This window comes from Pituophis catenifer, unplaced genomic scaffold (assembly GCF_029215685.1).
Source record: "Pituophis catenifer annectens isolate HBS135680 unplaced genomic scaffold, rPitCat1.0.hap2 SCAF_5, whole genome shotgun sequence".
Lineage (NCBI taxonomy): Eukaryota > Metazoa > Chordata > Lepidosauria > Squamata > Colubridae > Pituophis > Pituophis catenifer.
The window spans coordinates 52,111,146-52,138,307 of NW_027256885.1; the positions used below are offsets into that span (position 1 = coordinate 52,111,146).

The 27,162-nt window shown below is 42.4% G+C and overlaps 1 protein-coding gene across 1 annotated transcript in view; it reads right to left on the reverse strand.

Moving 5' to 3' along the window:
* Positions 1–10,750: 10,750 nt before the first annotated feature.
* Positions 10,751–27,162, reverse strand: part of THRA (thyroid hormone receptor alpha) — a 154,089-nt gene continuing 137,677 nt past the window's right edge. The window contains exons 6-8 of the mRNA XM_070944757.1: positions 21,144–21,290; positions 13,053–13,311; positions 10,751–11,001 (exon numbers count right to left, since the gene is read on the reverse strand). Coding sequence (XP_070800858.1) covers positions 10,751–11,001; positions 13,053–13,311; positions 21,144–21,290 — 657 coding nt within the window. The remainder of the gene's footprint in view (positions 11,002–13,052; positions 13,312–21,143; positions 21,291–27,162) is intronic.

Consider the following 27,162-nt stretch of genomic DNA (forward strand, 5'->3'; position numbering starts at 1 on the left):
GGATGACAAAGTTGAAGAAATTAAACAATCTACGGAAATTTTGGATACTAAATTAGGAGAGACTCAGAATAGAATTGAAAGGGCTGAAGCTGATGTAACTATGATTCAATACAGGGATATGGAATTTGCTTTAAGAATAAGAGGGGTGAAGAATATTTAGGGGTTTATATTATGACCACAAATATGAAATTATATCAGTACAACTATGAACTGTTATGGCAAAAAATACAGAAAGAGATGGAAAATTGGAAAAAAATACAATTGTCTTTGCTAGGAAGGATAGCCGCTGTAAAAATGAATGTTTTACCAAGGTTTTTATTTCTTTTTCAAATGATACCTATACTTAAAAAAGATGAAAATTTGAAGGAATGGCAGAAGGGCATAAATAAATTTGTTTGGGCAGGGAAAAAACCGTGAGTAAATCAAAAGATAATGCAAGATACACGAGAAAGAGGAGGTCTTAAAATGCCTAATTTAAGATTGTACTACGAAGCTGCTGCCCTCTCAGCAATTACTGACTGGATAAATTTAACGGAGGAAAGGATATTAAATATTGAAGGATATGGTCTGGTCTACGGCTGGCATGCTTATTTATTGTATGATAAGAAAGTAGATAAGACTTTTAAAAGTCATATACTAAGAAATGCGCTGGAAAAAGTATCAATACAAATTAAATGATAAGTTACCAATATGGACAGTACCCAGACACGCGATAGAGAATATAAATTTGGAGCAAAAGCAAGATAAGACTACATACAAGGAACTCCTTTATAAAGAAGGAGTTAGATTACAATTAAAACCTATAGAGCAATTAAGAGAAGAAGGAATAATTAGAACTTGGTTTCAGTATGGGCAGCTGCAGGCCAGATGGAAAGAAGATCAAAAAATTTGTATTTTGCAACAGGATGAGAATTTGATAAAACAAATAAGAGACAAAGGTCAAATGCATATAAAAAGGTTGCATAATGTGTTAGTGGAGATAGATTCAGAAACAGAGCTAGTCAAGGACTGTATGATAAAATGGGCACAAAATGTAGGAGAACCAATAATGATGGAAACATGGGAAAAGATATGGGTTAGAAATGTAAGATTTACACAAGCCCAAAACTTAAGAGAGAACTTTTATAAAATGTTTTATAGATTTATTTATTTATTTTATTTTATTTATTAGATTTCTATACCGCCCTACTCCCGAAGGACTCAGGGCGGTGCACAGCCAAACAATAAAAACACATACAATACAAAATTTAAAAAATAGAATAAAATCAAATTAAATAATTTTGGCCCTGACAAATTTAAAACCCCAAACTTTTAAAACCAATAGATGGCATTTAGACCCAAAAAAATTAGCCTGTATGTATCCAAATTTACAACCTAAGTGTTGGCGATGTGAATGTGAAGATGCTACGTATTTTCATATATGGTGGACATGTAAAAAAAATTAAGGCTTTTTGGATAAAAATATGGTGGATTATTCAAAATATTTTAAAGAAAAAGATTAAGTTTACACCACAGGTTTTTTTGTTGGGAATAGTTACGGACTGTACTGTAATAGAAACTAAGTTGGTTTTGAATTTAATAACAGCTGCCAGGTTACTGGTGGCACAATACTGGAAGAAGGAAGATCCACCTACTATTGAGGAATGGACATTAAAAGTCGTGCATTTGGCAGAGATGGCAAAAATTTCATCATATCTTAAAGACCATTCAAACGAAAGATACATATCGGAATGGAGAAGATGGATTGGCTATATTCAAAACAAGTATCAGACTAAGAAGATTCATATAGCTTATGAGTGAAATATTTTTAATTTTTAGCTTATGTTTATAGTGTTTTGAGTCATAAGGAGTTAAAGACCTAGAAAGAATTTGAAGTCAATAATTTGTTAGCATATTTTAGTTTTAAGTGTGTGAGTGCTATACCCTGTGCTTGTTCGGGGAAGTCAGGGAGGGGGGGTGGGGGATGGGTGGGAGGGCAAGGGGGAGGGATGGGGTGAGGGGGGAAGGGTGGGGGGGGAGAAAATGTTTGTATTTCCTATAAAACTTTTCAATAATATAAAAAAAAACAGTTCCGCTGGGCTCTTGTGAGTGGTGGCGTTTGGCGTGATGTGCTGGGTGAGGAGAAATTTGTCGCTCCTCTCTTGCCAGTCGCCCGTGCCCATCTTGGTGAGTGCCTCCTTGGTGAGCCTCACCATTCTCTTCGCTTGCCCGTTTCCAGCCGGCCTGTATGGTGCTATCAGGGCATGACGGATGCCCAATTCTGCCAGGAACATTTCCATGGGCTTAGACGTAAGTTGAGGACCGTTGTTGGAGACTAGCACATCTGGTAGCCCGTGGGTTGCGAAGAGTCTCCGGAGAGCCCTGACTGTTGCCTCTGTCATGGTGGATGCCATGGGGATTACCTCCAGCCACTTCGAGAAGGCATCCACAACTATTAGGAGGTATTTCCCTTGCATCGGACCCACAAAGTCAATGTGGACTCTTGACCATGGGCTGCTGGGCGCCTCCCACTCCGACGGCTGGGCATGGGGAGGCGCAGGTCGCACCTCCTGGCACGGGTCGCATCTGGAGAACCATTCCTCGATGTCCTTATCCAGGGTTGGCCACCAGACGTAACTTCGTGCCAACCCCTTCATCCTCACTATGCCCGGGTGCCCACTGTGGAGGGTTTCCAATGTCTTCCGCTGCAGGGCGCTGGGTATGACCACTCTGTCACCCCAGAGGATGCAGCCCTTCATGGTGGATAGCTCTTTCTGCTTCCTGGTGAATGGGCTGAACTCTTCTGCCGTCTTCCCCGTGGGCCAGCCCCGCAGGACCCATGATTCTACTTGTTTGAGGGTCTTATCTTTCTGTGTATGGGCTGCCACGTCTGCAGAGGTTACCGGGCAAACTTGGTCGTCGTCTATGTGGAAGAGCCCGAGTGTGGGGGCTGGGTCTTCCACCGGCTCTTTGGAAGGGCATCTGCTCAGGGCATCCGCGTTTCCTATGGTTTTGCCGGGTCTATGGATCAGTCTGTATGAGTACCCAGCTAGGAAAATTGCCCATCGCGTCATCCTGGGGGACATGTAAGTTGGTGTCAGTTTATCCCCTGCAAGTAGTCCTAGCAGCGGCTTGTGATCCGTGATGATGATGAATCTCCTGCCGTATAGATATTCGTGGAAGCGCTTGATGCCCACAACAATGGCCAAGGCTTCTTTGTCCAGCTGGCTGTAATTGTGTTCAGTGCTGGACATAGTTTTAGAAAAATAAGCGATGGGTGCTTCTGTGCCATTTGGAAGCTCGTGGCTGAGCACCGCTCCGACTCCGTAGGGTGAGGCGTCACAGGTTAACATCAGGGGCAGCGTCTCATGGTATTGTATGAGCACGCTGTCTGAAGAGAGCAGTCCTTTGATGGCTTTGAACGCTGCTTCCTCTTCCTTCTCCCATTTCCAGGGTGCCACTTTCCCCAATAGGCGATGGAGTGGCTCAGCAGTCGTGGCTTTCTGCTTTAGGAAAACACTATAAAAATTCAGTAAGCCTAAGAAAGCCTGAAGCTCCGCTTTGTTTTTGGGGCTTGGAGCTTCATGAATGGCTTTGACCTTGTTTTTGGTGGGGTGGATGCCCGTGCCATCAATGAGATAGCCCAGGAACTCGACCTCCTGGACTCCAATGATGCACTTATCTCTCCTGACTCTTAAACCCTTCGCCTTGAACCGCTGCAGGACAAGCCTGAGTCGCTCAATTAGTTGGGTTTTGGAGTGCCCGGAGATTAAGACATCATCAAAGTACGGCACCACCCCTGGAATGCCGTGAAGAAGGCGTTCCATCATAGATTGGAAGATGCCTGGGGCTGCGCTGACTCCGAATTGGAGGCGGTTGCATTTAAATGCGCCCCTATGAGTGACAATTGTTTGAGCCTCTGCAGTTTTTTCATCCACTGGCAGTTGCTGGTAAGCCTGGGCCAGGTCCAGTTTCGCGAATATTGACCCACTCCCAAGTGAATGCAGCAGATGTTGCACCACTGGAACTGGGTACGCGCTCTGCTGTAATGCCTTATTAATTGAACATTTATAGTCAGCGCAGATGCGCACAGATCCATCATGCTTCATTGGGGTCACAATGGGGGTCTCCCATGTCGCATGATCGATTGGTTCCAAAACGCCCTGGCCAATTAATTTGTCCAGTTGGGCATCTACTTTGGGCCGCAAGGCGAATGGAACCCTGTGAGGCTTGAGCCTAATTGGTGTAATTGACTTATCTAAATTGAAGGAAATGGGTTTCCCCAAATATTTACCCAGCTTACCATCAAAGACTTCCTTGAACTCTTCGATGAGTTTGTTGAGTTCGTCCTGACGAATTTGATGAATCCCTCCAATTGAGAGCCCTAATGGCTTGAACCACTCCACTCCCAAAAGGTTCGGGCGGCTGTGCTCGACAATTGTGATGGGGAGGTCGCCATGGAAGTTGTGATAGGTGACCTGGAGTGAGGGTCTTCCAAGGACTCCAATTGGGTTTCCCCTGAAGTCGACCAGCCTTGACCGTAGGGGTTTCAGGTCCTTTTTACTGAAGCCCGGCTTTAAGTGCTTCAGCTGATGCCAGTCCATGATGGAGTAGATTGATCCCGAATCTACTTCCATGGAGCATGGAGTCCCTTCCACGTGCACCGTCACGTGGTACTTGGTGGCGCTGTTGTCGGTATGGGCAATGGTGGTCTGATGGACTGCCCCGCTCCCGGGAAAATCATCTTCCCCGCGTCTGAGTTGAAAAGAGGACCGTCTAGATGACCTCTGGTTATCTTTGCGATTTTTGCGATTCCGGTGCCTGGGCGGTTCTGGGGCAGGATCTGCAGCTCTGCAGGCTTCAGCGATGTGAGCCCTTTTTAGACAACGTCTGCAGGTCGCATCTCTCCACCAGCAATTGGCCCGCGCATGGTCTCCTCTGCAGCTGCCACAGCGCTCCCCCCCGGTTGCCATTTTGAGCGGTTTCCCGCCTTGGGGGTCTGGAGACCTTGTGGACGGCCATTTCCTCCTCTGACTCAGATCCAGTGGTGGATTCATCGGTGGAGCTTTGGGGTGCCTTTTGTATCTTGTGCACCGCCTTGGCTTTCATCATTGCGGCTGCTGCTTTCTCCGATGTTTCCGCAGCCGAGGCTTCTTCCACGATGTCCTTAAGTGCGATCTTTTTTCTACTCAAGAACTTCTTTTGGAGCACCATGTCCCTCATGCCAAAAACAATGCGGTCTCTGAGGGCATTTTCCACATTGTCGAATTCGCAGTTGGCTGCGATTTGGCGCAGGGCTGCCACGAAGTCCTTGATTGACTCTCCTTCCAGCTGATTCCTCTGTTGGAAGGTGAAGCGGTTGGCGATCGGAGTTCCCGTTGGAGCATAGTGCTCTTATAGCACTTCTTGGAGGTCGGCCCACGACATTTCTTCGATGTCTCTCAGGGCCATGAGGTCGATGGCCATTTCCAAGACTTCGGAGCCGCAGTGGGCCAGGAACAGGGCTCTTTTGCGGTCATCTGTTAAGTCCTGGAAATTGTTGCCCCTCAGGAATTGGCGAAATCGGATCATGTACGATCTCCATTTTTCCTTTCCGGGGTTGAAAGCGGCAAGCGAAACTAGCGGGGCTTGCGGTGTTGCCATGATTCTGGTGGCTTCGGTTCTTGTGACTTCAGCTCAGTTGGTCACTCGGCGATGTGACACGAGGTTCGTCGCTGTGGTTCTTGTGTCCTTCGTCACCAGTGTTAGATCAGGCGCAGGGAAAGAAGACGCGACCAGCGTTGGTCCATTCAGCACTTTATTAAGTACAGGAAAAGACTGGCAGCTGCGCTGCCGGAGCTCTCCTTTTAAGCGCTCCAGCAAGTCGCACCGCCCAGAGACAGCATTTCAAATTTCCCGCCGGTGGATTAGCCAATCCCCAGCGGATGTCCTTATAAGGACATAACAATTCCAGAACTTCAGAGGTTCTACTTTCCAAGAACCAGTTACAAGCACATAAGCACACTAAATAAAAAAATTCTGAAATCAAATGGAAACAAAACCCAAGTTTGAAAACCTGGGGTGTTTTTCTCTTACCAGCTTGGCCAATTCAGTTTTACAAATGTGGGTAGCCTGCCTCCAAGTTCCCAACTGGATCACCTCTGATACATTTCATGCAACCTGAGACTTAAAGCTTTGTTCTGCCCATGGCAGTTCAAGTTGGGCAGAATGACCCTCCTTCTGTGCAAGGAAGTGTATTAGAATATTATTTTCTCGATCTAACGTGCCTCCAAAAGGGAAAATTGTCAAGGTATGAATATTCATAGACTGGAATAGATCAGCCAATGGGGACTGTTTGGATAGACATGGTAACAGGTCAGCCAATGGGAACTGTTTGGAAACTCTGAGTCTGTGCAAAAGCTGAAAACTAGTCTGTCTGATGAATTGAAACTGAAACTCATCTCTGCTGTTCTCTCTTCTGCCTGTGTTTTTTTGCCTGTAACTCTCTACCATGTTGGAAGAATCTGCTGTTGGTATTGTATGTGTTATATATATAAAGAGAAGTTAATGAATCCTGCTGAATCAGTTATCTGTGTGTGCTTTCTGGATGTGATTTCTGCAACAAACTCTGACAAAAATTAGATTCAATCAGGCCAGAATAACCTTTCTAACAGGCCTCTGCCATATAAAAGAAACCTTTGCCTTTTCTTCCTATGTGCACAAACACAATTGGGACTACAAAAATAATATAGAAGTGCAGGGGACATGGAATGCTGTAGGAGAAAGAAAAGTCATTATGCAGAGTCCACAACCTCTTAGTACAGGAAGCCTGTACATTTCTGAGTTGTAAAGGGTGTTGCCTAAGGTGACCAGACGTCCCGCTTTTGGCGGGACAGTCCCGCTTTTTAGCAATTTGTCCCGCGTCCCGCGGCGTTTCAAAAAAGTCCCGATTTTTCATTCTGCCTCCTCAGTCCCGCTGCCTCTTGAGCCCCAGCTGATGGCTAGAAGAAAAAAAAACTGTTTAAACTCTTGCCCGGGGCTTCAAAGGGCCGCCCTACAGGCAATCAGTGTAAAGAGTTCCTGAAGCAGTTTTTTTTCCCCTAGCTAAGCTGCAGAAACGAAACCGAAACCAGGATCTTTGGTGGAACGTGACAAAATGAGGCAGAGAGAGATTTATTTTTATTTTTCCTCCCCAAAAAAGGTAGGTGAAAAACTGCAAACAATGGGAAATTTAGGAGGAGAGTTCAAGATTTTAAAACACAAAAGAAAAAAAAGCTGTATTTAACTAGGGAATTGTAATAATTGAATTGAGATACTATTAATTGTATATTGTGTTGAAAGCAGAAATGTTTAAGTTGTGGTTCAGAGGAATATATGGGGGAAATTATTTGGTTTATTATTATTGGTAAATATAATTAATTGATTTGTAAGAAATTGGATTGCATGGAAATAATTGGAATATTCATGTTCATATTGATTAATATACAAAAAAGATAGTTTTATAACTAATTGATTTATATTAAAATGTTGAATTTGTATTAAACAACTGTATTACATAATTACATAATTAAACAATGTGAGGATGGATATAAAAATAGATGACAATGGAAAGGGGTATAATATAGAATAGAAGGGAAAAATTGAATTTGATTAAGATTAGAGATGAGGATGAAGGGTAATATTGGTTTTTTTAAAAAAATAGATGAGGAATAAATATGGCAAAAAGGAAATATAGAAATTGTAAATTTAATTGAAGTGACTAAACACTGTTTAAATTTGTGAACCGGCCAAATATTCTGTTCAAAGAAAATAAATTGTATGTTTGTATGTGTGTTTCTAATTACTGCTATTTATTCATATTTGTTCTCTTTTATTCTTTAAAGTTTAACCATTCATTCTTTATCTTAATATCTTTATATTTGTTTGGGGTTGGCTTTCTTCCCTTTCATCTTTTTTATTGTACAGCAATCTTTCTCCTCAAACCTACCACCTCTCTCTTTTCTTTCCTTCTTACTTTCTCTTCCCCCCCTCTTCTTCTCCTCCCTACTTCCTCTTCCTTTCTCCTTCTCCTCTCTTCCTCCCCCTCTTACCCTCACTCCTACTCTAATTTCCCTTCCCTTCCTTCATCCCTCTCTATTGCTGTATCCTTTTATGCATATGGACTACTCAGAGGGCTGAAAAAGTTATTTTTGACTGGTCCTCACACTTTTGACCAGTCCTCGAACTTACGACTGTCCTCACATTTTACGTTTTTGCCCTATCTTGTCACCATGGTGAAGAGAAGCAGTTGTGAAATGAGTGACATGGTTGTTAAGAATACTGCACGGGCATAAATGTGAGGATGGTCATAAGTGTGAGGACCAGTCAAAAGTGTGAGGACCTGTCAGAAATGACTTTTCAGCCCTCTGAATAGTCCCTATACACATAGCCATGGCCACCCGGTCACATGACCAGCTAGCCACGCCCACCCAGTCACATGGCCTCCAAGCCACGCCCACACAATAAGTCACGCCCACAATGGTGTCCTTCTTACCAATGTTAAAATCTGTTCACCTTACCCTATACACATAGCCATGGCCACCCGGTCACATGACCAGCTAGCCACGCCCACCCAGTCACATGACCAGCTAGCCACGCCCACAAAATAAGCCACGCCCACAATGTCCCTCTTTACCAATGTTAAAATCTGGTCACCTTAGTGTTGCCATGTCTCCATGAATCATTGTTTTCATGTTTACTGATGAGTGCCATTCCCCCACCCCCCCAAGAGCAAAAAAAAAAAAAAACCCTGAACCTAACTTTGATTTTCTTAGAGCACTGAATAGTTAGGATTTCTCCTCATTTCTTCCTTAGAGAGTAGGGAATTGAATGGAGGGCCCAACAGGGCAGCAAGAATACTAGTGCAGAAAGAAGTGTACCACCACATGGCATGGGAAAGTGTGTGCAAAGAAATAGCAAGGACCATTTAAAAGCTCAGTGGGAACATTGCATGCAGCCTTTCAGCTGTGGGGACAGCAGGTGTGGGTAGGGATGTGTTAAATTCACCCACCTTGCTGAACATGGAGGTAGATTGGATGAAGCTTTGGGGAGGGAAGAGGGCATCAGGGTAAGGAGGAAAGCTGATGAATATACCTCTCAACACTGAAATACAAGGTGGGCACCTCTTAAGAGGCAAGCCCTGCAGTGAGATTCAAAGCAATATAAAATAGATTTCTTATTCAATCACCTGTTTCTCCACTACTGGAGGGGCAGAGGGGAAGGATTTTTGTCTTGTTCAAAGTGCATTTGTCCTTCACATGTGGACCTTGAGCCTCAATTTGTGTTTATTTTTTTGTCAAAGCATCTATGACCTTCCTTCCTCGACCTGCCCCAATAATTTAATGGGATTTGTCTTTTCCTTTCTTGGTTCCATTTCTTTCTTTCACAAAAAGTGCATTTTCAATTTTAGCCTCACAGGGAGAATAACTAAATGCTAAAAGTTCTAAAAGAAACCGAACCCAAGAATAAAACAGCCAAACACACTCTGACATTTCCTGGGACTGTTATGTGCAAAAGAAATAAAAATGTATGCATGTACAGAATGTATACTTATCAGTAGTGGGTTCTACTTACCTTCGCTACCAGTTCGGAATCAGGAGCATGTGCGTGCTTGCTTCACTCGTGCGCGGCACTTCTGTGCATGCGCAGAGTGTCCGTGATGACGTCCGGGCAGGTGGGTGGAGCCTCCCGCTGCCGCCACTACCTGTTCGCCCAAACCGGTAGAAACCCACCACTGATACTTATATATATTTGATCATGAAGTCTGTTTAAACGAGAGCGGTTTGATCAGGGCTAGAAGAAAGAGGTGTTAATTGTTTCCAGTGTTGTGGGGGCCAGAAAACCTTTTTAAAGAAGGGGAGAAAGGCAAAGCACTTTTTGTGTGTGTGTAGAGGGGAGAATAATATGTGGACTATTTTCCTCTTCTTTTGTGTTAAAGTTTAAGACAGACATTTCACCCTGGGAAGACGAATTTAGACAACAGAGGATATAACAAGGGGGTAGGTGGGAATTGTACTGTCCACTTATTTTTAAAAAATCTGCCTAGACCAGTGATGGCAAACTTTTTAGACACTGAGTGCCCAAACTGCTCACGCGTGCATGCCCAAACGAAAAGGTGTGCGTGCACGAATGTGCGCATATATGCGCATGCACGAATGTGTGCCAACTTGCGCATATGTGCACGGCCATGCACGGCCATATGCGCATGCACAGCAGAGACCCGAAGACCAGCTGGCCGGCAGGAGGTGGGGCATCCCAACACTGGCAACGCAGCAAGAGGAAAGTTCTTTTTCTTTCATGTGCTTCTGTTTCATCGTTTGCAGGGAAACAGAAGCTCACGAAAGAAACACCACAGAGATCTGACCTGGGGCAACGGCGTGTGTGCCAGCTGAGAGGGCTCTGCGTGCCACCTCTGGCACGCGTGCCATAGGTATGCCATCACGGGCCTAGACAAAGAATGTGTTAACTACTGCACACGTCTACCTCATAATCCAGATTTTGTAAAGCTTCAACTTTTTCATGGCCCAACCCCTACCAATGATGCCTTTGTTTTTCCTATCCATGGGATTCACTGATGCCGACGTGCAATATTTAGAAAAACAAAAAAATGAAAACAACAAAACATAAAACAATGAAAATCTGTTGTCAGAGGTGAGAGCCTTGTGACCCAAATCCAGACATCGCCCCAGTCCCAAATTGCCCCATGTCCCCAATTTGCCCATGCCACCTTGTTTGCCCCCTCCCTCTCCACACTCTAAACTTCCTGATCCTCAAAGACCTCGAGGAAGAGTGGGGGGAAGAGCTCCGTGGGGCATTCCACCTTCATGTGCAGGAAGCGGCTGGCATGGCAAGCCCCAATCATACGTAGGTCAGTCACCTTCATGAGGAGCTTGGGCCAGAAATGGGGAATGTTGTGTTTCCGATAATTGATGTAGTGTTCAAATGCCAGCAGATAGGTCTCTTGGCATTTTTCAATCTTGTCAACACAAATTAGCCCACTGCGGTCTGCAAATTAAGTGGAAAAGAGGACACAGGTCAGGCAGGCTAAATCTGCATCTGTAAATTTGTCCTTCTGCAAGCAACTAAATTGCCCTAATCCCAGGTTACCTTTCTGGCTCACTAAATCTCCTAAATCCTCATTGCTCAGGTTAGAATGAACTGTATGCTCAGTTTTGTCTCCATACTGACAAAGCACAAACCCTTGCTCACTGCCTTACAGCTATCTTATAACGATCTTCAGAAAAAGAGTACAGGTAGTCCTTGCTTAATCACAATTATTGGAACAGGCAACTGTCATTAAGCAATGCAGTCATTAAGTGAGAAATCACATGACCACGACTTGCAATTTTACTGTCAGGTTTTCCATTGTTGAAAGCCAGATGAGAAGCAAGCAAATGGCAATCTCATGACCGCAGGACATTGCAATGGTTGTAAACACCCACTGGTTTGTGAAGTGCCTGAATCTTAATTGTGCGACCATGGGGATACTTCAACAGTCAGAAGTGTGAGGACTGGTTGTAAACTTTCAGTCCTGTTGTAATTTTGAATGGTTGTTAAACAGGGCAGTCATTAAGTGAGGATTACCTGTATAGTTTAAAAGTTCAAAATTTAAAGCAAAAACAGTTGTTCTTTTTCAGAAACCTTTTGCCACTTATTTGGCATTGTTTAATGCAGCACACAAAGCACATTTCTTCTCAGCACCATCTCTACTGTCCCAGGTGTTATGCCCTGCATAGTAGCTGTGGTGCTCCAAAGCAGACAGTGCAACATATTGTGGAACAGTGCCCTCTGAGTGCATATCAGGGAAACTCCAGAGACTTTCTATATGCAACTCCTTCATGTATTGACTATATAAATAGTCTACTTTGGAATTTGAAAATAGAATAGTTTCATATTTACTCATTGAGTTGTAATTGTGATGTGCTTTTTAACATTTTTGCCATATGCTAAATAAATAAATGCCCTGCATAGTTTCAGAGACTCAGGAGTGTTGTTGGTGTTCTTTAATAAATGATATCAATGCTGCAGATTGATCCACAAATTCCAGTAAGGAATGAATGAATTCTGGGGATAATTTTACTCTCTCTCTGGATTTCATAGAATTAGTCATAGTCATAACTGAGAATGACTTTTCCCTCTCAATCACTCAAATCAATCTTCAAAAATGTCCCTCAAATCAAACTGACAAAGCTTCCTTTCTGTTTCATTTCTCAATGCAACCTTCTCACCTGAACAATGCAGTCCACTTTACAACATACAACTTGAATTCAATTTTTCAACATATGCAAAGCTAATTTAATTAATCCTTCAACTGACTGACTGAACTTCCCTCTTATGAATCTATTAAAACAATCCTCTTTACTATTTAATATCTCTTTACTTAACCCTCCAACCATTTACTAGCCATGTACAGTATCCCTTGCATTTAACAAATGTGACACATATTCTGCTATAGCTGGTGATTTGGGAGATTGTGACGAAAAATAGCTAAAGATATAAAATTGTTGATAGTTGTGGTCTCACTTTGGCATTTTGACAAATTTGAAGTTGCATGTTGCCCATCCTTGATCTAAGGGAAGGGCTGTAGCTAAGGAGCCTGAGTGGCGCAGCAGACTAATGCTACTGTTAAAGGTAATATTTAGCTTCCAGCTGCCTGCAATTACTGCGAGTTCAATTCTCACCAGGCTCAAGGTTGACTCAGCCTTCCATCCTTTCTAAGGTAGGTAAAATGAGGACCCGGTTTGTGGGGGCAATAAGCTGACTTTGTATAAAATATACAAAAGTATGAAGGCTATTGCTTAACGCCTTGTAAGCCGCCCTGAGTCTCCGGAGAAGGGCGGCATATAAATAAAATAAAAAAAAGATGCTAGCCCACAAGCAGTCAAAAGTTCAGTTTCCATCTTCTACCAAAGTACAATTTTAATCTGAAGTTTTACAAAGCTATTGATGATCAATAGAGATTATACTGAGCTATATGGAGCCTTGGTCTGACTCACTTGTTTGACTAATGCCAACTGCATTATTCACTGAGTGCATAATCAACCCACCCTTCATACCTGAGGACATGAGCAGCACAGCCTGGAGCAGTGCCACTTCAGTGTCATCCAGGCTGAAGGCAGAGAGGGATTTTCCGAGATCAAAGATGGCATCTGATACCACACCCAAGCCACCGTTCTTCAGCTGCTCCCTTTTGACAGCCATTTCACCACTGAGCGTCAGGGTTTCACTTTCAGGGTCATAACGCACAGCTGCCCGCAATGACATAATCTCCATGCAACAGCCCTTCAAAAGGATGATCTGGTCCTCACAAGGCAGCTAAAGGCAGAGAGAAGCATGATCACATTGGCTGTGGCATACACGGTTATCTAAAATACTGCTGCCTAAATTAGTCCCATTGGAGTAAAATATCTTATTCTACCTCCCAGAGAATGAAGACATTTTTGCTCCCCAGAGCAGAAAAGCAGTGTAAGGTCTTAATATAAAGAGATGATGAATGGCTATGCTATAAAGCAGAGGTGTCAAATTCCCAGCCCGCGGGCCGGATGTGTCATGCACTGGCCATGCCCACACCTGGTTTAGCAAAGGGGGAAAAAGTCATGATATGTCATGTGACACCGCTGTGATGATACGAGTTTGACAGCACTGCTTTAAAGAGTGGGTCTCAGAAGTAGAAAGAGCATACATTCTCCATGTAAAAGTAGTAGGAAATCAAGAGTCAGAAGTTAGTTGTGGTGGGAAATGTATGCTTGTTTTGAAAATCACTTATTTGCAGGAAATGTTCTTCTAGCAGTTGGCTCCATTCATCAAGAAGCTAATTGAAATTTGTTGGTCCAGCTAGTTAGAAATGCTCACAGGATGGCTGTCAGATCATCTATGAACAACAGGTTACTGCATAATAATTCTCCTGCAATTTTTAGTCTGAGACAATATGTTCCTTGTCTCCTGCATTTGTCCCTGGTTCTCAATTTTGGCTTATTTATCCATCCTGAACATTTTGCAGGCATAACAAGATAGTTTTTGATAATTCAATCTGTAGGGACATAGTAATAGTAGAATAGGTAGAATTACTGGGACATAATAATAACTTGCTGTTTTGCTTCTGTAAGAATTGCTTTGCTAAGAATTGGAATTGCCTCTGCCATTTGCTTCTACCAGTGATCCAACTTTTGTTATCTGTTATCTTGTCCTATTATCTTGTTTTTCTGTCCAACTCCGTGCCTGGTGGATATCTCAAGAAGCGGGGTTGCTAAGCACCCAGCCCCTCTGTTGCTTAAGCACTCAACCCCCCTGTTCCTTGCTACACTTCCAAAGGAAGGCATGGGCCAGGGGGCCAGAATTGGGTACTTAGGAAGGTATAAAAGGACGCCATACCTTCCCCAAGGTGTGGCTATTCCTTACATGCATTGTATCTGTATGTTCTGGATATAGTTTAACCCAGTATTTTGTTTTGGCCAAAAATAAAATCTACTTCTTTTTGCAAGCCTCATCTCAAGTCTCACTCTCTTTGGCATCTCAGTGGCTCGGGAAAACTTCTGGGACCTTACAAATCTAAACCATATATGAAATATTAAAGAGGATACTTTACATTGTTAAAATTAATATATAGTAGCTGAGTTTTCACAGCACATTAGAATAGGGTAAAATTGGGTGGTTTATGGTTCAGGATATTGTGGGAATCTGCCTTTGTCTTAGCATGTTGTATAAACTCATCCACTCAAAGGTTCTCATTTCCCTAAATTAAATAGAGTTAGAAAAGAAAAACAAAACTACTGTATTATTTGAGAGTATGATTAATGAGGCCCCACCTCTTTCATTACTTAAGGGAAGGACTCAGTGTAAACTTACCTCTGGGCTAAAGTACTGCAATACAGGTAGCCCTTGTTTAATGTCCATTCATTCAGCCACTGTTCAAAGTTATGACAATGCTGAACAAAGGGAGTTTCAACTGGTCCTCAAAGTTCTGGCCATTTCAGCGCCCCCATGGCATGTGAACAAAATTTGGTTGAATTTGGTCTCACCTGTATTTACTACCACTTTTGGTCACCTGCATACCCACCACTTTGCCCTGTTCCCTGCTACCATACCTGTCACACTGTGCAGCACTATTGTTCTGGCCAGGGCCTTATTTCACACCAGTGCAGCTGGGGCTTCTCTTGCACTCCACCCAGGGTCTCTACTTGAATGACAGCCAAGGCCTCCATTCATGCCCTGTCCAGGGCCTTCTTTTACAAAAGAAGCCTGTCACATTAAAGAAGGCCCTGGCTGCACTGGTGCAAAACAATAACCCTTCTAGCCGGGGCCTTTTTTCACACCCTGGGTTTCTTTTGCAAAATTGTAGGGAGGGCACAAATGGAGGCCCTGGCTGGTGCACAAACAGAGGCCAAGGGCAGGGTGGAAATAAACTTTGGCTGCACCAACATGAAAGAAAGTGGCATGAAAGAAGGTCCTGGCTGATATATAGTGGCATGTGCAGGGGTGAAATGCTCCCGGTTCAGACCGGATCACCCGATCCGGTAGCGATGGCGGTGGGTGGTTCGGAGAACCGGTAGCAAAAATCCCTGCGCCCCCCCCCCCACCATGCCCAGCTGAGCCACACGATCATCAGAGGCTTTTTTTTTTTTTTTACTTTTAAAAGCATTTTTTCTACAACCTCTTCCGACGAAAAAATGCTTTTAAAAGTAAAAAAAAAAGCCTCTGACGATCCCAGCTGAGTTGCCTGATCGGCAGAGGCTTTTCAAAGCATTAGAAAAAATGGGTGAGTGACACCAACCCAGGCAAAATAACACATATATTTGGACTTAAAAAAAAAAGACCCCAAACTTCAAATAGCGGCTACAGAGCCGTGGGGCTTGAAGATTGAAAAAGAAAAAAAAAATGGAAATGAAGACCCGAAATAGACTTTGCTTTATTAAATTTGGCTTAATTGGCTTTTAACAACTCAGTAAATTGACTTTGCTTTTATTTGGAACGGATTGGAGAAATGTCTCTTTGGGAGTTTACACCTTTTGAAAGTTAACGAAGCTAATGAAGACAGACAGACGGATGGCTACAAAATTGCCATGGAGTCTGCAGTGACTAAGCAGGAAAGTGGATTGAAGATATTTTTCTTTCCGTTTGAAAAAGAAATATTTTAAATGGCTTTTTACTTTGGATTACTTTGAAATTAACATTAGATCTATGGACTTTGGAGATTTCTATTCTGTCCCAGATCATTTTAAGAAGAAAGAAGGAATATCTTGGACATTTGACAATGGAAATTAACAAGTTTAGCAAAAAAAAATAGGTGTGGCGCAGGAAAAAAAAGACAAGAAGTTGATGCATCACACATGGAACAGACATTATAAAAGCATTAAAGGAACATACAGAATTTTTTAATTTGAACAGATGAACTTTGAAATGGAACATTTATGGACAGACAGAAAAAGGAAGAAAAGGAGGAAATAAAGTAATAAATTTTAAATGTAACTAAACTGAAATGTAAAGATTAAAAGCCTAAAGGTATACATGTTTTTTGGATAAAAACAGAAAGGCTTCTGGAGTAATAAAAATAGAAAATAAGAGATGGCAATTAAAATAGAGGATGATATATAGGTGGTTAAAACAATAAAGAAGAGTATATATTACTGTGAGACAATTTTAAGAAAAAATTACTGCTTGATGTAACATGCTTTAATTTTAATTTGCAAACAAATGTTAGATTGATGATTATGCTGGATTAAGGTTTTATTGAACAAACTATCAGACACACAGATATTAGCGACAAATTGTGATTTAATTTAATATATGATGGAAATGATGATTATTGTGAAATACACTGGGAATTAATTTGAAAGACTGCGCTGGAAACTGACATAAAATAGATAATTATATGTTAAGGGGAAGTTAAAATAAGAGGGATGGATACCAACTAGATAAGAGTTTGAGACTCGGAGGAAATATGTTGGAAACTAGTTAAAATGCTGGAAATCAGCCAAACACTTACAGGAGAGTTGGAGGAGACTATGTTGGAAATCAGCCAAACAAGAGTGGGAGCCCTGGAGGGGACTATGCTGGAAATCAGCCAAACATAATATGCTGGAAATCAGCCAATAAAATGCTGGAAATCAGCCAAACAAACAGGAGGAGAGTTGGAGGAGAATATGCTGGAAATCAGCCAAACAATAGAGGGAGTATAGGAGGAGACTATGCTGGAAATCAGCCAAACAAAATATGCTGGAAATCAGCCCGTAACGGTGGTAGGCTTGGAAGAGATTATATTGAAATTAGCCAAAAATAGTTGGTGCTCTGGAGAAGAATATGCTGGGAATCAGCCAAACAGAATACGTTGGATAATAGCCAAATAATAGAGGGAGGTATGGTGTGATAAATCTGTGTAACATGAAAAGTGTAATAGATGATAAGTTGGATAAAATCAAAGATAAATTGATAAAGTTTTAGATATTAAGAATCGAGGAAAGGGTCAAGAGATTAAGAATTAGATGGAATTTTATCTTATAAAGTGTAATAAAATGGAGTGGTATGGAATTTGAAATTAAGATTTGTGGTGATAAAATTGTAGGGTAAATAATTAGAATAAGAGGTTAGAATATTGTTAAAAAAAATTTTTTGATGCTGATGGTAAAAGATATAAGGTGAAGAAGAACAAGATATAATTAAGTTTGATATATAGATATAAAAATGAGTGAAAGTTAATTTGAAATTAAAATTGTATTGATATAATGGATTTGCTTAGATGAAGATGTTAGAATTTATGTTAAAACTTGCTTTTTTATGTTTTGAATTTTCATTTGTAAAAGATGTAATGGGAAATTGTGACTGGAGCTTGTTAAAGAAATGTAAGCGTGGTAACCATCTATGGACCGGTTCAAGACTCTGCTCTTGAAAGTTATATTTTATGTTTAAGTTTGAAAAAAAATTAAAAAAATATTTATAAAAAAAAGAAAAAAAATGCTTTGAAATTTTTTTTAAAAAAACAAGTTGGCCACGCCCACCCAGTCACATTACCCCCCCTCCCACCAAGCCACGCCCACAGAACCGGTAGTAACAATACTACCGGTGGTATAGCTGGTGTGCTGGTGGCAGGCAGAGCTGGACAGTGGTTGCAGCTAACAGCAGTGGGTAGACAGGTGGCAAAAAGGGCAGAGATGGAGGTGAGATAGGCAGATGGGGGGAGTTGCAGTGGAGGCAGTCTGTTACTTTACCATGGCTCATCATGCTTTACAACTGCTTTGCTTAGTGCTTGAAATTCTAGAGACAATTACTGTAGTTAGTGGAGGACTACCCAGGGCCGGATTTAGATGAAAAGAGGCCCTAGGCTATTCCACTTATGAGGCCCTTTCACCTATAGTGAAAGTGTAATTTTAATTTTGTTAACAATTTGAATGTAGGCCCCTCTTGATCTTGAGGCCCTAGGCTGAAGCCTAGTTAGCCTATAGGAAAATCCGGCCCTGGGACTACCTATACACCAGAGCTGAGGCTGCCCTTGAAGGTTATTCAGAAACTGCAATAGGTGCAAAATGCCGTGGCTGGTAAGCATAGGCTATAACTGATATTGTGGGATGGCTTTGGCTGCCAATGAGTTTCCAGGTACAATTCAAAGTGCTGGTTTTAAACTATAAAGCTATTTATGGCTTGGCTTCCAGATACCTTCAGGATCATCTCCTTTAGGATAAAGGTTGGGAGGAGCCTGAAGGCAGTGACTCTCCACTGCAGCTCTATTGCTTTAGAACAGCCTACTTCCTCCCCACTCACAGGTTGATAGCAGTGGTGGTATTCAAATTTTTTTCCTACTGGTTTTGTGGCTTGGAGGGTCATGTGACTGAATGGGCATGGCCAATTTGACATCACTCACGGCCATGCCCACTCACTTACATGATCCCACACCAATCCGGAGCGGCGCAGCAGGCAATGGGATGCGCGTGCGCAGCCAGCACGAAGAACAGGGCGGCGACCATACTGAAGCGGCTTTTTTGGTGCATTCGAGACCTCTGGTAGTTGCCAGCTCGGTGGGAGGCTTCTTGCACCAAAAAAAAGAGGGGGCGGCTGCGTAGGCATCTCACGACAAGGGTGGGCGAGATGCAGTCTGGCCAGCAGCGACAGCTCAGCCCTGGCTTGCCTTCCCCTCTGCCACCAGCCACGGGAGAAAGGTAAACCCAAAGGAAGACGCGGTCATGGGGGAGGAAGCGGGGCTAGGGCCGGGGCCTCTGAAGGAGGGGAAATGGGGTGACGCATGTGACTGGCGAAGGGAGAGTGGGCAGCGAGCAGGCAGCGGCTTGAGGGCAAGGCCGGAGCCGGGGAATGGCACATTCCACAACCCAGCCAAGGTGGGAAGTGAGCGGGTGGACCTCCAGGGCAAGGCCAGAGCTGGGGAATGGTGTGTTCACCGACCCGGCCGAGGCGGGTGGCAGCTCCGGGGCCTTGGGGAATGGTGCATCCCTGGGGCCCCGGCCCCCAACCCAAGGCGAAGGGCGAGCAGGCGGCATGCATTACTTACCTTTGGTGAGCTGAGGTGACTGGTGAGGCGATTAGCTGGGCTGCGTGGTGAAGGCAACATATATAGGGCAGGGGTGGGCGGGGGTGAGCAGCGAGTGGCCAGAAGGGGCGAGCGGCGAGCGGCCGGAAGGGGCGAGTGGCCGGAAGGGGCAAGCGGCGAGCGGGTGAGGGCAGGGGCAGCCAGGGGTGGTATTTACCGGTTCAGCGAACCAGGTAAACTTTCCGCTACCGGTTCACCCAAACCAGTGCAAACCGGTCGAATACCACCTCTGGTTGATAGTCTTTCTCCAACACCCCCTTGATGGCATTTAGAAATGGTAAAAATGATATCATTCCAGAAAGCCTTTTAGTTGTAATGACTGTCATTGGCACTGGGTGCCATGGGTGCTATTTAACTTGTCTATGTTGTATATTTTGCTGTAAACTGCTGGGATATTCCTTTATATTGGACTATATGGTAAAGGGGAATTGTAATCATCATCACCATAATCATTTATCCACTTTGGGAACCAACATAGAGCTTAGTCCCCCCCCCCCCCCATGTTTCTTCAAATACCGCTCTACTTTCAACACTTTACATGCCTACCTGGAGTTCCTATTTGCACAACCTGCTGCTTCAGTGTAATTTTTTTCCTTTAGTTAAGGATTTCTCCCTTATGAAATGATTCCTGTCAAGCAGGAATCACAAACTGAATGTGTCAACATTGTGATATGCCCAGTTAACTTGGCCACATGATTTTTATCACTGAAAGCAAATCTACTACAGCAGGAGAGCATCCTTGGCTGGCTATAAGGGTGATTGTAACTAATAATAAAATTAAATTTAACTCAAAGTGCAGTTTAACAAAACTAAGCAAAGTCCATGTGTGGGCAATGCATACTAAATAGCAAGAAGTATTCTTTTTTTTTTTTTTGGCAATCCATGATCCATTCCATGAAAGATCATGGAAAATGAGGGGCATCTTTTGACACTGATAAAAAACATTTATTAAAACTCTTTTTCCTTCAGTTTAGTCCACCCTTTACTCCTGCAGACAGAGGACAAACTGATAACTATTGAAACTTATCTTCATAACTTCCTATCATGTCCTATGTATCAGAGCTGAAGAGAGGCATATGGCCAAAATAGGGCTGATGGTTGTAAGTTGTGACAGTCGTAGAGCGGGTCACTATGTGACCAGACCAGATTTTACAAAGTTTTTGTGGTGGTTGTTAAGTAAACATGGTGGTCATTAAGTGAACCCATTGTTCACTATGGGGCATTTTTGCTGAAAACAGGAAGTAAATGCTGGTTTTCAGCAAAAACATTGTAAATCCTGGTTATGTGACAGTAGGACACTGCAAATGGCTGTAAATGAGAGCCAGGTGACAAATGCCTGAAATGTGTTGGGGGGATGGGGGTTGGGAAGCCGTCAGAACCGGGTTGTAAGTATCTTTGGGGGGGGTCCATCATAACTTTGAATGGCCACTAAGCAACCAGTCATAAGTTGAGGACTACCTGTATATTGTATTCCTATGTCTTCCTAACAACAAGCCAAAATGGTTCTAATAGTGAGAAAAGAGGAATGAAAGGAGAAATTCTCTGGAAGTTCAAAACTTCACAACCAAATAACCAAATTCCTCCATCCTTTCACTGCTCACCATCTTTTGCTTACCTCTGAAAACATGGGCAGTTTTTTGGCAAAATCCACCACACGGGTGATGGCAGGGGTGATGATCTTCGTAAATTCACTGAATGCCTCCAAGTCTACTTTGTCTCCATCAGGCATGGAGGCCATTGGTGACTGACCAATATCTTCAGGCTATTAGTGGGAGGAAGAGGCAGAATTAGAACTGCAGAGAACTGACTCAGGATACCCCAACAGGAAATTTATCATCAAACCCCAAAATTGGAAACATAACTCTTAACTGTCAGCAGCATGGGACAACTTGCCACAGCCGGGTTGCCACAGCTGGGTTGCCACAGCTGGGTCACCCTGGCCAGCTTCCTGCCAGACAACTTTCCGTGGGACAACTTGCTGCTGGCAACTTGCCATGGGAGAATGCTGGAGGCGAGGGGAACCTCCTCCTCTCTCTCCCTCCCTCCCGCCTTGATCTGGCTTACCCCCACTACCACCAATACCCCTTGAACTCTGTAGCAGAAACTCCTGTGCACCGAACTCCTGTGTGACTCTCTCCCAAGTGATCTTTTTTCTGGTTGGGGGGGAAAGTCCTTCTTCCCCTCCCCAATTTGTCTTCCCTGATTTTTTTTCCTCAGTCTGAGCTATAGAGGAGGAAAAGGATGTTTGTGCAGTGTGTTGTCCCATGGTGAGTTGCCCTGCAGCAAGGTGTCTGGGGCGAGGCAACCGGGGCAAGGTGGTGGTGGCCAGTTGTCCTAGAACCTATGTCAGTATCTTTTCCTTCTCTCAACTTCTTTACAAGGCAATCTCTTTATCAGATATATATTGATGGTTGTGCTCATTTGGTTCTATGAGGAAGTTATTTGGTCAATACAGCTTCAGGTTCAAAAAGTTGTTTTTATTATTTACAAATATATACATGCATATGATAATGAACAGGGTGTCCTGTTACATTTTTATCCTAACTGTATGACTCAGATGTTGGGAGGAGAGAGAAGTTCACGTGTTGTCTCGCTGAGAGATAGATGAGAGAGTGAGAAAAAAGGGGAAGATATCCAAGTGGTTTCTAGGTAAGAGTCCAATAAGAGAGTTCATTGGCTGATATAGTCACATGTGATGTCTGTAAAGACTTAACCCCTTCTAGTCTCTGGTGCATCATATGCAGGCAATATCTGACAGACCCCTTCTATTGCCAAGTGTGATGGAACAGTGTTCAAAAATAATAATAAACACAAGTATAAGAAAAAATAAATTATAAGTACAGTCCAACTGATTTGCAGTGGTTCCAATGTATTTCACAAGATACAGGTTTAGTTAAGAAATCGGCAATTTGGTCCTTGGTATCGCAATGAACAAATTCAACCAAACCCTTTTTAACTAGGTCTCTCACATTTTTATAACGTATATCAATATGGCGAGATCTGAAGCTGACATCATCCCTGACCGAAGAGGCTATGACGGACTCATTGTCCTCGTGGAGAGTGATAGGTAGTGAAGGTTGTGTCCAAATATCTGAAACTAATTCGTATATCCATGTGAGAAGTGTGCAAGTGTCAGAAGCACTGGCATATTCAGCTTCGGCTGTGGAATTAGCAATGAAGTTTTGGCGACAAACGCGCCAGTCTATGGGACAACCGTTTAGGAAGTATATAAAGCCTGATGTGCTTTTTCTTGATTTTTCATCCCCTGCCCAATCGGCATCTGAATAACAGATAAGTTCTGGGGTGACCCCTTCATCAGGTTCTAATAATAAGATCATATCTTTTGTATTATGGAAATATCTGAGTAACCTTTTCATAGCAACCCAATGTTGTTCTTTAGGCTCATCTACTTGTCTAGATAAGAGATTTGTACTTAATGATATATCGGGTCTACTCCATCTGCTGATATAAAGGAGTGATCCTATGATGGATTGATATTGAGTTTTATCGTGATGCTTGTTACCGTCTAGATGAGCAATTTTATTATAGTCAGTGCACATGGGTGTATCTGTGGGGTTGCAGTCTTCCATGCCACATCTTTGTAACAGGTCTTCAATCTTATCCTTTTGTGAGAAGCAAAAACCTCTATCAGTTTTAAAAATTTGTACGCCCAGATATTGGTCTATATGACCTAAGGTCTTTAAATTAACATGTTCTCTTAATTTGTTTGCAAATTGTTTGCTGGATTGTATGTTGGGCCCGATATAAATCAAATCATCAACATCAATTAAAATAATTTCTTTTCCCCCTTCATAAGGTTTTGTCATTACGCACTGGTCAGATCGAATTTGATTATATACCATTGATTTTAAAGTTTTGGTAAGACAGTCAAACCAGAGTTTGCCCGATTGTTTTAAGCCATATAACCCTTCATGTAGCCTCCATGTTTTGCCGAATTCAACTTGGAATCCTGGTGCCCCATTGACATAAATTTCCTCCTCTAATGTTGCATGGAGGTATGCGGTTTGGACATCAAATTGGTAGACTTCTTGATTTGAGACAATGGCTGAAGTCAGTGCCGTTTTTACGCTTTCTGGTTTTACTGTGGGGGAGTAAGTTTCATCGTAATCTTCGGGAAAGCGTTGGGCAAAACCTTGGGCTACGAGGCGTGCTTTGTATAGATATGTGTTGTCAGGGAGTGTTTTAATTTTGTAAACCCATCGAGTGCCAATCGGGTGTTTGTGTTGTGGAGGTGTTGTTTTTGTGAATACTTTTAAATTTATTAAACAGTCCATTTCTTTGGACATAGCGTCCCACCATTTTAATTGTTCTGATTCCGGTAATTGGAGCATGTGTTTAAAATTTTTTGGAGTGATGGGTATTTGGTTTGTCTGTGTCACATTCCACAAGGTGGGATGCCTTGTGTAATTCGTTTGGATTTTCTGATTGGTAGTTGTGTATCTGTGTTGTTTGTTCGTGGTGTAACTTTTGGTGTTGTTGTTTGTACATGTTGAATTCTCTGTGGTGTATCTGATGTATTTGTTTCTTGGGTTAATACGTATGAGTCATTTGAGTGTATTTTGGTCCAGTTGTGGTTTTCTATGAATGTGGCTGAACGGGAAGTTATTACTGTGTTGTTGTTTTTTATGAATCGATATGCTTTCGAACCTGGTGCATATCCTACGAAACGTAATTTTTTGGACACCTCAGTCCCCTTCGGTCTGAGTGGTTTGGGGATATTGATGTATGCATAGCAGCCAAAAACGTGAAGATGTGTGAGGTGTGGTTGAGTGCCATATACAAGAAAATAGGGCGTTTGGTTAATAACCTTATTCCATATGCGGTTAAAAGTGTAATTGACATATGCAAGGGCTTCTGCCAAATAGCTAGGGGGTACATCAGCATCTAACATGACGCTGCGCATCATGGTCTGTAATATTCCATTTTTTCTTTCACAAATCCCATTCTGCTGGGGGGGGGGTTAAAAGGAGATGTTTTGTAGTGTATAATGCCTTTGGAGTCAATCCAGTTTTGAAATTGTATAGATGTGAATTCGGCTCCACAATCTGTTTGAATTTTCTTTAATTTGATGTTGTGTTGGTTTTGTATGAGAGAGTAAAAAATTTTTATTTTTTGAAAGGCTTGAGATTTTTCAGTAAGGGAATAGATATGACCGAAACGACTGAAATCATCGACTAAGTTCAAAAAATATTTGTGTTTGCCCAAAGAAAGTGGAAAAGGGCCTACAATGTCAACGTGTACCAATTTGTATATGTGTTTTGATCGTCTGGTGCTGGTGTGGGGAATTGGGGCTGCCTTTGATTTTGCAGCTTTACAAATCTCACAGTCAAGTTGGATAGGGCAATCCTTAGTGCATATGCCTTGGGAGAAATTTTGAGTATTGTCTACAGCAACAGTATTGGCATGTGCTTAAACGTCTGTGTAATAAATGGGCACAATTATCATGTAAAGGTTCACCTATATGAGTTTGAATTTTTGTTTTCGAGGTTTGTTGGTTTTGTGATGTGGGTGAAGTTGGAGAGAGGTGTGGTGTGGTGTGTTGGTCGTTATGTGAGTCGGAAGTGTCATGTGTATTGGTATGGTGAGGTGTGGTACCTTCGTGGTGGGTGTCAAGGGTACGGTCGGGATGATTGTCAGGGTCAGGTCTCGATGAGGATTGAGGTAGTTGAGTCGTAGGTGAGGATGATGTAAAGGAATCTGGAATAAGAAAAGGTAAATCATTAATGACAGAAATATTAGCAACAATAGTGTTATCATGTTTGGATTTTATAAAACCATGTTGATCATCAAGAGATACTTTAAAACCGATTTTACCTAATTTTGAAGTACTCAAAATATTGTGGCCAAAGGTAGGTGTATAGAGCACTTGACTAATGTCCCCTATACCGGGTATAAAGATAGATCCTTCATATTCAACTGTATTGGAAGTACCATTTGCTGCTGTAATAGAAATATTGGTTGGGTGAATATCATATAATATGGATTTGTTATTGGTGGTATGGTGTATGCTTCCAAAATCGATGAGCCATAGGTGCGTGGTGTCACGCAGGTATGGTTGGGTGTTGGGAAAGATGCCAAATGTTTGGGATTCGGAGTTAGAATATATAGATTGTTCAGTATGTTGTCCCCTTCTGTCTTTATAATCTTTGTGTGTGGGACCCTTTCTAATGTAAAATTCAGTGGGCATGGATCTTTTAGGTTCAGTATGTTCTTTGATAGTATGATTTCTTTTGTTAGTCTTGTCTGTAGGGGTGTATCCCCTTGTATCATGAGTGTGGGTGGTGTTGTCACCGTGTGGAGGATGGGAGTTGTAGGTATGATAATGTCCTCTATAGTTACAATAATTAAAATTATTTTGATATTGAGAGGGGTGTTTCTGCCAGTTTTGGTAGAAGGGTTTGTGTGAAGAATGTGAAGGATGGGAATCATGTTTAGGGTAAAAAGGGTGGTCAAAAGAAGTAGGGTATCTATCAGTATGATAGAGTCTTCTATCTTCATCTATTAATTTGGATTTGATTTCAGCGACAGTGTACATGTGGAGGGGTAAGGAGTGGAGACTATTAATGAATCCTGACCAACCAGGGATGTGTTTAATAGAATTGAAAATGATACCAATCATGGCAGTTTCAGGTACAGGATGATTGCGTTGAATCAGTTGTTTTTGCATGGATTCGAGGTGGAAAAGATGTTTGGCCATAGATGTGCCAGGTTTATATATGGTGCTATAAAAGTCACCGGCAAGAGTAGCGATAGTTGCAGGCAAGGGTTTGTTGTAATGTTTTTGTAAGTATTGCCATACTTCTTGTGCAGTAAAACCTGTAGGTATAGAATGAACAATATCACTTTCTAAAGTTGACATAAGAGTGGCATAAACACTATTGTGAAGAAAAGTTAAGTCAGATGACCAAGGCTTATTAGGGGGAGATTCAATTATAAGAAATGTGCCTTCTCTTAAAAGATGTAAATGAGTTTCTTGTTCCCAAGTAGGGAAATTATTACCTGAGGTTTGTAATTTTTTGAAGTTTGGTGATAAAGGTAATGGGCCATGTTGTTTAAAATGTTGCAAAACAGTTTCAATTTCTAAATATAAATTTACATTAGTAGATAAAGACAAAGAATTATTAGTTTCAATATTTAAATCATTACAGTTTACAGTAATAGAAGGCTGAAATGAGTTACTGTCAGCAGAGATAGGTAATTGAACGTCGGATTGTTGATTGGAGTCATTTGGTGTGATAGAAGATGTAGTAGGTGATTCAATGATAGGAGGAATAATGGAGGTGGTGGTTGTAGTTTGATTCAGAAGAGCTGCTGCGACGGCGTCGGCTGCTGTAGAAGGTAGGTTGGCTTTTGATGCAAAGGCTGCAAAAATCATGTGAATTTGTTGTTTGGACGGGGCATCTGTAGTGTTGGAGGCGGCAGCGGCAGCGGCGGCATCTTCGGCGATAAGGGGGGAGCGAGGTGCAAAGACTGAAAAGGATCTTTTTACATTGGAGACAATATTGGTATCAGTAGAAATATTTGCAGCTGCTGCAGCTGCAGCGGTATAGATGGGGAGGTCTGCAGCGGCAGCAAAAATAGAGAAGTTCTGAAAATTTAAAAAAAAATTGGGA